The sequence below is a fragment of the Nymphaea colorata genome, chromosome 4, assembly GCF_008831285.2.
Source record: "Nymphaea colorata isolate Beijing-Zhang1983 chromosome 4, ASM883128v2, whole genome shotgun sequence".
NCBI lineage: Eukaryota > Viridiplantae > Streptophyta > Magnoliopsida > Nymphaeales > Nymphaeaceae > Nymphaea > Nymphaea colorata.
In genome coordinates this window covers 3,066,087-3,078,681 of record NC_045141.1, presented here as the reverse complement: position 1 = coordinate 3,078,681, position 12,595 = coordinate 3,066,087, and the positions used below count along the sequence as shown (strand labels likewise).

General features: G+C 40.0%; 1 protein-coding gene across 2 annotated transcripts in view; it reads left to right on the top strand.

Annotated features, from left to right (window-relative positions):
• The window catches only part of LOC116252457 (bifunctional dethiobiotin synthetase/7,8-diamino-pelargonic acid aminotransferase, mitochondrial), a 65,087-nt gene that overhangs the window by 8,911 nt on the left and 43,581 nt on the right, over nt 1-12,595 (top strand). For both annotated transcript variants that reach the window (XM_031626728.2, XM_031626730.2), the window contains exons 3-4: nt 405-666; nt 12,327-12,416. In XM_031626728.2, coding sequence (XP_031482588.1) covers nt 405-666; nt 12,327-12,416 — 352 coding nt within the window. The remainder of the gene's footprint in view (nt 1-404; nt 667-12,326; nt 12,417-12,595) is intronic.

Genomic DNA, 12,595 nt, shown 5'->3' with positions numbered 1-12,595 from the left:
CATTTTGGCTACGACTTCTTCTCATCAGTTTCTTCTTGTTTTCATTCTCTCTCTCTCTCTCTCTCTCTCTATCTCTATCTTCCTGCGCGAGTACTGTTTTCTGGTTACAGATATTGGTGCTAGATTTCTACCAAATATTCCAGCTGTTGTGGAATTATCACAAGTAGAAGCATCTAAGCAACCTTTATGTGTATATCTAACACATACATATATTCATTAGTTTGTTTGTTTATTTGTTCATGTATGTATGACTGCATGAATTATGTATGCGTACTTTCCAGTATCCTCAATATTACTAGCATATATTACTTTCCTTTCTTCTTTCCCCTGCTGTCATATGGCAAATTGGTATACAAAGGCTTTCTCTTGACTACCAAATGACTACATCTTTTTTTGCTTGTTAGGGTGCATGTGTTTGTCCTCCCAACAGTACCAAAAGACTTGTCCGATAACTTGATGATTTGGTTTAGTGAATCACAAACAGTGTTTAGTTCCCTGAAGGAGATATTGCTGGATCAGTATTTGAAAAGGATTCACAGGTTCAGGGAAATGCAAAAGAAAGCAGGAACTATGCTGTGGTGGCCATTTACTCAGCATAAGCTTGTGCCAGATGAGAACATTACAGTTATTGATTCTAGATGTGGAGAGAACTTTGCTGTTTACAAGGTGTGCTTTTCTTTGCATTGTTTTTTGCAGTTGAGTTTTATTTCAGTTCTCACTTATGGTCGTGTTAGGCTTAAGTCAACTTGCTATTTGTGTGCTGGCTTTCTGTTTGTACTGTACATAGTGTATAGTTGTATTCTGCTATATTTAGTTTTTTCTGGGCTTCATACTTCCTCGGATAAAATGGTATCTAATACACGTAACACATATTTCTTCCAAATAACAGAAGCTTCATAAAATCCAAAAAAGTTTGCCTGTAATCACCAAAATAGAAAATAATATGGATATGGGATCATACTTCCTATCTTATGAACCAACCCCCTTATTAGGCTGTTTTCCTTTGGCCATTAAATAAGACCAGTCCATTTGAGTGGGAATTCGTTAACAAATTGAATGGTTTCTGGTAGTTTTTCTTTGGCACCAGATTTGATCTTCATAAGATGCAAGAAGAATAAGGGAGGGTGCAATATGACATTATTCCTGGCTTGGAGATGATCTAATTTCTTTGACTACATGACGGAGCAACACAATGCAAATGCAGTGATGCCTTCAACTTAAAGAGTACAACATGTACAAGCTGACTAGGTTTTTATGCAATATATATGATTGTATTGCTCTCATTTGATCTAGATGTTGAAAACTTAAAGAAAATCTAGGCGTTTTTTTTTAAAGAAAAAAAAGTAGGTCAATAAAATAAATAAAAACCTATGGAGGAGACATAGAAAAATGTCCAACTATGATGGTACACTTATAAAATAATGTTTTTCTGATGTTAAAAATGAATAAATAATGTAATAATTCACGTTTAAATTGAATGTTAACTAAAAGTCTAAAACATGCAATTAACAATCAAAATCCCATGAAAGACATCCATATAGCAAACTGACAATGTCACATATGAAAATTGAAAAATGAAAATCGACCACACAACCATTACAGTTTATACTTTTTAGCCTTCATGGGTTTAATAATACGAAACAAGTCATTGTCGTTCTTCATTTAGTAAAGTACAAAAATCAAGTCTTAATCTTCATCCCATGAAGTAGAGTCGGAGTCTTCATTTGTTCTATGCATACATCTTGTTGTTCTTTGTCTCCAATATCATCATTATTTTCTTTATCATATGAATACAAACTATTTTTCATCTTAGTATTTATATATATATTTTTTTCAGCAAGGAAATTATATTTTTCTTCGGTCTATCATTTTCAATACTTTCACTAATGCCTCAACTAACATGATTATTTATCTTCCCTTTTTCCAATGCTTTCACTAATGGCTCAAGTAACGTGATTATTTCTCTTCCTTTTTTTCCACAGCGCTGCATTTTGAATAAGACTTATAAATTCATCTTGTTCCACTTCTTGGACGTGCCTTCATTCAAACTTCAAAAAACTTGGGTACGGGTACGGGTATAGACCATTTTCAAAAAACTTGGGTGTCGAGGTATGGCCGTACACACCCACACACACACATATATATAACAAAAGCTCCAAAGAGGCAGAGATGAATCTATTTCTGTTGCAGCAGCGGTATTAACACTACCACTAGAGCTTGCTATATTGTCACTTCCACTTGCAGGCATCATTCCTTTATCAGCCATTACAACTTATATATTGAAAATGAAAAGCTATAACTGAAAGTCTATATCAACAATTCAACATAATAAAACTTAAGAAAAAATGATAAACATGAAAAATCTATGACAATTGACACGCAAACAACAAGAAAATTTACATAAGGTCAATGATTCAACGTAAACAAGTAAATAACTGAAAAGATCTAATATCATGTAGTGCAACTGGCCTGTCACATGCAATCCGCACCTGGACCGCAGCTCTGCCCACAGTATGTTGATGTGTGTGGTGCCACAGGTGTGATGTAGCTCCAACGATGTCTTGGTCATTTGCTTCCATTAAATGCTACTAATATCAAATGCAATTAAATGCAACTAATATCAATATATGTCTGTATTTTAGATTGTGCCATTATTGCAAACTTAGCACAAGGAATAAACTGCTGTAAGGAACCATTGGTGAAAACTTATGTGGTAAGCTTTCACAGTTTCACTAATGATTCCCAGTCATCTCTAGTGGATCAGCACTAGTGTGAAGGACAAAAAAACACCCAAACCTGGTGTTTGCCTGTTTATTGTTGTCTAAACTTGGATGGAACAGTTCAAACTGAAGAAGAGGAAAGGGATGGACGCACATTTATTTGATAAAAACATGATAAAATGTAAAAGAGAAAGGATGCTGGAAAGATCTAATATCATGTAGTGCAACTGGCCTGCCACATGCAATCTGCACCTGGACCACACCTCTGCCCACAGTATGTTGATGTGTGTGCTGCCACAGGTCAAACTGTGCACTGGTGTGATGTAGCTCCAACAATGTCTTGGTCATTTGCTTCCATTAAATGCTACTAATATCAAACACAATTAAATGCAACTTGTAGAAACAGTAAAAGCGGGAAGAACAACGGACATAACGTGGAAAACCCCTCAACTAGAGGGTAAAAACCACAGGTGAGGATGACTCGTGCCCACTAGCAACCAAACACTATCTTTCTTAGAATTTCATTCCTACTGAAAAGAGGGATTACAAGGGTTTAAACAGAACCCAACAACAATACAAAGCGGATCGGGTCCAGACGCAAACCCAAAACAACCAGACCCGTCAACACTCCCCCTCAAGTTGGGCATACAGATCAAACATGCCCAACTTGGATACATTTCTCTGAAACTAAGTTTAAGACAAGGCGTTGGTCAGAACATCAACTATCTGGTCTTCAGATTTCATGTAAGGAAAACAAGTTCTTTAGCATCAATTCTCTCTCGATGAAATGACGGTCCATCTCAACATGCTTTGTTCTGTTATGTAACATAGGGTTGTTGGCCAAGTTGATTGCTGACTTGTTATCGCAATACATTTTCATTGGTCCTTCAATCTGTATACCAATATCAGTCAACAAAACTTTCAGCCACAGTAGTTCAGAAACACCCATAGCAACTGCTCTGTATTCTGCTTCAGCACTGGAACGAGAGCAAACGTCTTGTCTCTTACTCCACGCTATGAGATTCCCTCCCAAATAGATACAGTAGCCTGAGGTGGACCTCCTAGTGTCAATACATCATGCCCAGTTTGCATCTGAGTAACCTTCAATCCCAAGAGAGTCTTGCTTAACATATAGGAGACCCTTGCTAGAATTCCTCTTCAAGTAGTACAAGATCCTGTCGACAGTCTTCAAGTGAGCATCCGTGGGGGCATGCATGAATTGACTCATCACATTCACAGCAAAAGTGATATCAGGTCTAGTGAGAGTAAGATAAATCAACTTCCCAACTAGACTTTGATATCTTCCCTTGGCCTCTTCATAGAGAGGCTCCCCATCTCCAAGACTTAGCTTGTGCCCAGCATCAAAAGGAGTAGAAGCAGGCCTATACCCCAGTTTTTCGGTTTCCTTTAACAAATCTAGAGTGTATTTCCGTTGATTTAGTACAAGGCTAGTACCGGACCTAGCAATTTCAATGCCAAGAAAATATTTTAGCTTACCAAGGTCCTTGAGATCGAACTCGATCGCCAACAGTTTCTTTAACTTAGTTATTTCATCTTCATCATCACCTGTGACAATCATATCATCAACATATACCAACAAAAGAGTAATTTTTTGCTCATTCCTCTTCACAAAGAGTGTATGATCTCCATTCCCTTGATGATATCCATATTCTCTCATTACAAGTCTTCGTTCAAACCATGCTCGAGGGGATTGCTTAAGCCCATATAGAGCTTTCCTCAGCTTGCAACATTTACCAGGTTCCTCATATCCTGGAGGCATACATATATACACTTCCTCTTCAAGGTCTCCATTGAAAAAAACATTCTTGACATCAAGTTGGTACATCTTCCACTCCTTTATCAGTATTAATGAGATAATGACTCTGACAGTCTTCATCTTCGCAACAAGAGCAAAGGTCTCCAAGTAGTCAATTTCATATTTCTGATTGAACCCCTTGGCAACAAGACGAGCTTTACATCTGTCTACACTCCCATCTGACTTATATTTAATGGTGTAAACCCACTTGGATCCTAGCAGATGAGCCGCTTCAGGAATATTTACCACCTCCCATGTCTTGTTTCTGTTCAAGGCTTCCATCTCTTTTTGCATAGCAAAAGTCCATTTAGGATCACTCCGAGCCTCAGCAATAGTCCTGGGAATCACAACCAAAGAAAGAGATGAAACAAAATAATTGTATTCTTTGCTCAGTCTGGAATATGACATGAAATTACCAATAGGGTGTTGAGTACATGACCTGACACCCTTTCTGAGAGCAATGGGTAAATCTTCACTTTCAGCCTCTGCCTGATTACCTTCAACTGACATCTCTTGAGCACGATTTGGGTCATCCAAGGAAGGAGTAGCAGTAGGATTGGGAATAGGATCTTTGTCACTAGAGGGCATCACTTCATCAGCTCCACCAGTGGGTCCTGCCACAGGCAACCTTTGCCTAAAGTAAACCTGTCCAAACAAATGGTCATGTTCCTCCTCATTCACAGTCGAACAATCATCAACCTTATTGTGCTCTAGAGGGTTCATAATCTGAGTCTCTTCTTGTAATCCAAAAAATTTGGAAACTGAATCTCTTGATTGGGAGAATACTCTTCTCTCATTGTAGACCTCTCCCCCTGAAGAGAATTCTCACCAAAATAGGAAGCATGTTCCAGGAAGGTGACATCTTTGGTGACATAGGCATGACCAGTAGAAGTATCTCGACACTTGTATCCTTTTTGAGTGAGAGAATAACCTAGAAATATGCCTTTAATCGATCTTGGATCAAGCTTTTTAATATTAGGAATTTAGGACTGTGATTATAAATAAAACAGATACAACCAAAAGCTCTAGGTGGAAGAGAGAAAGGTTCACGACTCCTCGGTAACATAGAATGAGACGTCTGCCCATTCAACACACGACTAGGCATACGGTTGATTAGATACGCACTGGTCAACACAACATCCCCCCAATACCTTTTTGGAACATGACTTTGAAAAAGAAGAGCCCAAGTCATATTCAGTAATTGGCGATTCTTTCGTTCAACAACTTCATTTTGAGGATGAGTATAACTACATGAAGTCTACAGACTGGCACGTACATTCACGAGCATTGTGAGACCGAAAGGTCTTAACAGATGCCTCATATTGAGTTTCCACATAAGCAATGGAAGTCTCTATGACAGTAGGAACTTCACTACGGTCTTTCAGCAAGTAATCAACGGTGTTACAAGAACAATCATCTATAAAGGTGATAAAATACTGAAAATCATGACAAGAAGGAATTCCCGAAGGCCCCCACACATCAGAGTGAATCAAGGCAAACACCTCATTAGAACGATGGATAGAAACAGGGTATGAAGCCCTAACATGTTTAGCCAGGTGACAGACATCACAAGACACCATAGTCATATCTAACCTGGAACATAAATCAGGAAACATCTGTCTAAGAATTCCAAAAGGAAGGTGTCCAAGGCGCTCATGCCAACGCATAACCAATTGAAGGGAGTCCTCTTTACTTTTTCTTTGTCTTGCTGGCAGCCATTATGAGAGCTCTAGCAATATGCATGGGAAAACGATATAGCCCCTCAGAAACTTAACCAATCCCAATCCTTTTCCCTGTCACCAAGTCCTGTAGAACACAACAATCAGCAGAAAAAATAAGTTCGCAATTCAACTCTTTCATAATCTTGCTAACCGGCAAGAGGTTCAAGGGAAGATGAGGAACATGTAGAGCATTGTGAAGTAAGAACTTGTTCAAAAGTGAAAGACTCATTTTTCCAGCCACAAAAATAGAGGAACCATCGGCAAGAGACACACGTTCCTTTCCTGACGAAAGCTTATATCCATGAAAGACTTTAAGATCGCCTGTCATGTGGTGGGTAGCACCACTGTCGATAATCCACTCTCCCATATGAGAAACCACCATCACAGGGCAGTAAAACAATGAACGACAAGGAGAGGAGACATGCAGGGCATAACAAGAATCACACAGCAACAGTGAGAAGCAGGGGCGGAGGGAAGGGGGGGGCCACCTAGGCCATGGCCCCACCCCAACCAAATTAAAAAAAAAAGCTAGTGTAAAAATTGAATTTTTTTTTTGTCTCAATGTATTTTTTGAATATAAGTTCAGTTTGGCCCTACCCAAATCCAATCCACAAAACCTAGTCCCCATTTGGCCCGCCCTTGCGGAAAATCCTGGCTCCGCCCCTGGTGAGAAGGAACTTCAGTAAAGGGTATAACACCCAAAAATCTTCAGTAAGGGGCAAAACCGTGCACTAGGGCGCAAACTCTGTTGTCAACAACAACAACAAACTTACGATAGCCACAAGGTGAAGGCAGTGAGCGGTGACCAGCAGACCCGTGCAGCTCAGATGACAGCAAGGATGGAAAAAACAGGTGAAGCAGACAGAGCAAGCGGAGCAGGGCTGGGCAGAGCGGGCGGAGAACCTGTGACCAAGGCAACAACTGAAGATCGCAGAATGCACAAACGGCGCTAATGGATAGAGCGACACTGCAAGATGCTGTCGCAGGGAACCAGCATGGAACACGACAACAAAGCACAACTGACGTTGAGGCTGAGGAGCAAGTGGCGACGACAGAGTAGCGGCAACAGAGAGCTCCGTGACAGACGAGCACCACCAGACGAAGGCAGACAGCAAGGGAGGCCTCGGGCGACAGCAACGGAGCACGGAGTGGCCCGGCGAAGGTGGGCGCTGGGCGACACTGAGCGCTGGGCGATGGACGATGCTAGGCGCTGGCAAATGTTGAGCGACGGGGATGCAGGGTGATGGCAGAGGCAGGCGGCCGTGGAGGAGCTCGGGCGATGTCTCGAGTGACAGCAGAGAAGGCAGAGCTGGGCTGCACTGGCGATGGAGCAGCGGACAGGGGCGACAACGTCGGGCAAAGGAGAACGTCAAACGTGAGCTGGGCAGCGATGCTGGGCTGTAGCCAGAAACCAACTGCAAAGAGCAGTCGGAATCGGCGGCAACAGTGTCACAGAGACGCAGACAAGGGCGGCAGCAACAGCAGGAGGGTGAGGGAAGAGGCGTGGCAGACACAGGCTGTAGAGGTTTCTTCAGCGACAGCACTGGAGGAGCTTCACGGTAGACTCCACCGAGTGTTGACGACTGCGGGAGAACTCACGGTAGACTCCACCAGAACTTCACGGTGGCAAAGAGGGGTGACGGTGCAATCCTTCCTCCAACTTGAGCACGGTAAAAATAATCAATACCAACTTGGCTCTGATACCATGTAGAAACAATAAAAGCGAGAAGAACAACAGACATAACGTGGAAAACCCCTCAACTAGAGGGTAAAAACCACGGGTGAGGAGGACTGGTGCCCACTAGCAACCAGACACTCTCTCTCTTAGAATTTCATTCCTACTGAAAAGAGGGATTACAGGGGTTTAAATAGAACCCAACAACAATAAAAAGCGGATCGTCCAGACCCAGACTCGAAACAACCAGACCCGTCAACACAACTAATATCAATATATGTCTGTATTTTAGATTGTGCCACTATTGCAAACTTAGCACAAGGAATAAACTGCTGTAAGGAACCATTGGTGAAAACTTACGTGGTAAGCTTTCACTAATGATTCCCAGTCATCTCTAGTGGATCAGCACTAGTGTGAAGGACAAAAAAACACCCAAACCAGGTGTTTGCCTGTTTATTGTTGTCTAAACTTGGATGGAACAGTACAAATCGAACAAGAGGAAAGGGATGGACACACAATTTGATAAAAACATGATAAAATGTAGAAGAGAAAGGATGCTGGAAAGATCTAATATCATGTAGTGCAACTGGCCTGCAACATGCAATCTGCACCTGGACCACAGCTCTGCCCACAGTATGTTGATGTGTGTGCTGCCACAGGTCAAACTGTGCACAGGTGTGATGTAGCTCCAATGATGTCTTGGTCATTTGCTTACATTAAATGCTAATAATATCAAACACAATTAAATGCAACTAATATCAATATATGTCTGTATTTTAGATTGTGCCGTTATTGCAAACTTAGCACAAGGAGTAAACTGCTGTACGGAACCATTGGTGAAAACTTACGTGGTAAGCTTTCACTAATGATTCCCAGTCATCTCTAGTGGATCAGCACTAGTGTGAAGGACAAAAAAACACCCAAACCAGGTGTTTGCCTGTTTATTGTTGTCTAAACTTGGATGGAACAGTTCAAATCGAAGAAGAGGAAAGGGATGGATGCACATTTATTTGATGAAAACATGATAAAATGTAAAAGAGAAAGGATACTGGAAAAACCTGCTGCTAGACGACAGGATAGTCTGCCGGACAATGGGAGAGGTTGCCGGAGAAAAAAGAAGCTTAAAAGTTGAAGCTTGAACAAAAAATGCCCAAACCAGGCTATGGAGAAGTCGGTGAAGTTGGAATACCACATCTGCTACGTCACCCTTCACCTGAGACGTTGCCTGCCACTGGAAAGCTCGAATGCATGCTGGAAATTGATGGACGGAGCAGCAAAAATTGCTGGTTTTCTTTTGGTGCTGCTGTTGAGGGTAATACACAAAGCCTTCAACGGGCTTTATGTTTTCTTTAAAAGTAAAAGAAAAAAAAAGAAAAACCCTAATCTAAGGACGATTTTGGACTTGGTCAAATTTGATTGAGTACGAAAAATACCGGATACGTACTCAACGTACCTGGGATGTACCCAAGCATGTACTGGTATGGTATGGGAGTAGTACCTGTGTTACATAGGTTCTCATGATATTTAAAGGTTGTTGTTTATTGTATAAAGTCCATTGTCACAGAAAATGCGTATTAATCGAAAAAAACGCGTTAAATACATGAAAAATAAGTCAGCGGTACATCACGGCAATTAGACGCGGCTTTAAAAAAAAAACGCCAGAAAATAAAAAACATGAAGAAAGGCATATTGTATGCAGTTTTTTTGCATTTTTTGCATATTTTTTATTAATTTTTATTTTTTTATAATTTTCAGTATTTATTAAATATTTTAATTTTTTTTAAAATTTGCCGAGGTTTTTCTGAGATATTCTTGAGATATACAACTTTGCCATATTATATCCGAGAAATCCCTTGCCGTATAATACCCGTACACGATATATGTGACAATGATATAAACTTTACAATCCATCTAACTTTTCTCAAAATTTTAGAAACCAAAATCTTTATTCATTAATTTTTTGTAAATAAATTTACTTGGTTTGTGTTCGGTGCTGGACGCAATTCAGCCAAATATGTGCTTTATTATGTGCCTTATATTTTTGTGCCCTTATAATGGCAGCTTTGCTATTTTTGTATTATATCTTGTATTCTTTAGTCCATGTAGAAGATTTTACATGTAATGAAGATTAGGGCAAAACTAGAACTTCGAGGCTGCTGTGATGTTGCTGGAGGAACCCCGTTTTTTTACTGTGTCATCTCTTCCTTCTTGCCTTTAACAGGTTTCCGAGTCAAAATCTAACATGGTATCAGAGTTGCATTGGATCTGGTATAGATTAATTCCATGGGATGGGAGTACCCTGGGGTTCTCTCTTCTATCTCAAAATGAGAGTTTCTGGTAGTGTTTCTTTTCCCATTGGTTTTTTAATTTGCTCCCTCTGAACACTGTCACATTTTTAACTGCTAAATCAAAAAAAGATAAATCAGATCCAGCACTCTAATTTGCACATTTTTTGAATCTCGTTGTATGTTCAAGTTGAATTACAGACAAGTTTGTTAACCAGCTGGCCCTCTTGCCAAAAAGAAAAGGATAAAAATGGAGGGAGAACAAATGGAAGAAGGCGGTCAGTCTTATTGTTTCTGGTTTTTGTTTACTGCCTGGAGTATTGATTGGTCACACCATGCGGCTGTAACTGAGCTCAGCTTCCTTTTTTTGTTTGCATAGTAGTTTTCCTTTTCTTAGGTTTCAACTTTTTTATGTTCTCAAATGGAATTTCCTTCCTCGCCATGGAATTCCTCCAATTTCTCTGGTCAAATTGTCTCTAAAAAACTGAATAACACAAGGACTTGGAAAAGGCAGATTATTCCTGTTATAAGGAGTTAGGGTATCCTTGGTGACTTGGATGGAAGCAGTCCAGTGCCGCCAGAATTTGTTGCATGTCAGGAAAAGATTGGCAAAGGAGTGACTTTAACAATACATGTCTAGATTATATTTACTGGGAGAAAAAGGATCAATTGATAGTTGCATACATCAATTCTCTTTGTCATTCAAAGGTTTTTCTGGCTCTTGTGGCCTACCAGGTGGTTGTTCAGCCATACAGCTCTGGGATGAGTTAGTTCAAACACATTGATAGGTTTCACTGGCAAGACTTATATATTTCAAGAGGAAATTCTAGTTTTTGCAAAAGGATTCTATGTCTATTATGAAGACTTAAACAAGATGACCACATACTAGCTTGCTGTGGGGAGTGTAGTCAGTGGCACTTAAGGTACAGCAGGTTTTTGAGTGGATTGGGGCTCCGAGTATAACATGATTGTGCCTTCTTATTGTGCTTGCCCACTCACCATTATATCAAGAATTGCATGCTAATCTAATTTGGTATGAGACAACTTTAAAAAGGTATTTCTGAAGATTCATCCATCCAGAATGACTCTCACTACGTGTTAATCATTGGTTTTTCTTCGGCCAGTGACAAAGAGATTTAACAATCGTTGCAGAAGATGACAGGGACATGGGGATAGGAGGATGGGACATTCCACCCATTCCTAATATGCAGAAAAACGTTTATGAGCAGAAAAATGTTCTCACTTGCTTCATATGCAATAAAAAGGGACATATTAAAGCAAACTGCTGTCAATCCCCAAAAACAAAGGCCCTCAGATATAATCCAAGAAGGAAGGCAGCATTGTAAAGATACAAGGGAGATTAAAGAGTTGTGATGTCTGCAATTGCTGAGTGGAGCTTGAAGTAGAGTGTTCATGGAAAGCAGTATGTTGACTTAGAGCAGCCACTCATGTGACAAGTTGTGCAGGTAAGCTCCTAAATTCCATTTCTTCCTTAAGTATCATTGGTGATGGAACTCATCATCTTCACCCATATTGCTGAAACTCTATCACTCCCATGTTTGGCTTTGAATTCAAAATTTCTAATGACCTTGATGTTCATAATATCAAGTAAAAATTGTTTCTCTGTCTAAATTAGTTAATAATACTGATGTCTCACTTGAGCTTACTTTTTCTTTTGTATAGGTTAAGGACCTTTCCACAAATAAAACATTCGATTAAGTGAAGAGACAAGGCAGTTCGGACTTGAAATCACTGCCTATATACCTGATATTTGCCATAATTTACAAGAACATTCTGTAGTATTAGTAAGAAGAGGAAGCTTAAGGATTTACATGTTCCAAGAGGACCCTTGTAGCCATCCCACCTTCAAATGTGGTTGTACATACACTCTTGGGACAGTCCGATACAAATTTTTTCAGAATCATGCTGAAAGAATATAATGGTGTTTAGTCATGACTTCTTATGCAGTACAAGATACACCTGCAAGCTGAAGAGGCAAATTCTTTTATAAAAATGTTGCATTTTTCATATTATTGAAATCACATTTGCTTTCTTAGACTTTTACTATTTTTATGCATAGAAATTATGTTTCATCCATTGTTTCCACAGGCTGCAAAAGATGGGAAGCGTTCTGTGATTTCTCAACAGTTTGATGCATGTGCAAGTTGGTGGACTCAGGGACCTGACGTTGCACTGCAGGTCAAGCAGAAGCACCATTTTTTTTTTCTCCCCAACTAAGTTGCACTTGGACATATTACTGATTTTTTCCAATGGGACGAAGTGCTTGCTTTTGTTGTCTTTCAACTTTCATCCATGTGAAAGCAACCTTACCTGCCATTTTTTTTTCGGACAGGATGTCTGGCAAATGCAGTTTTCTG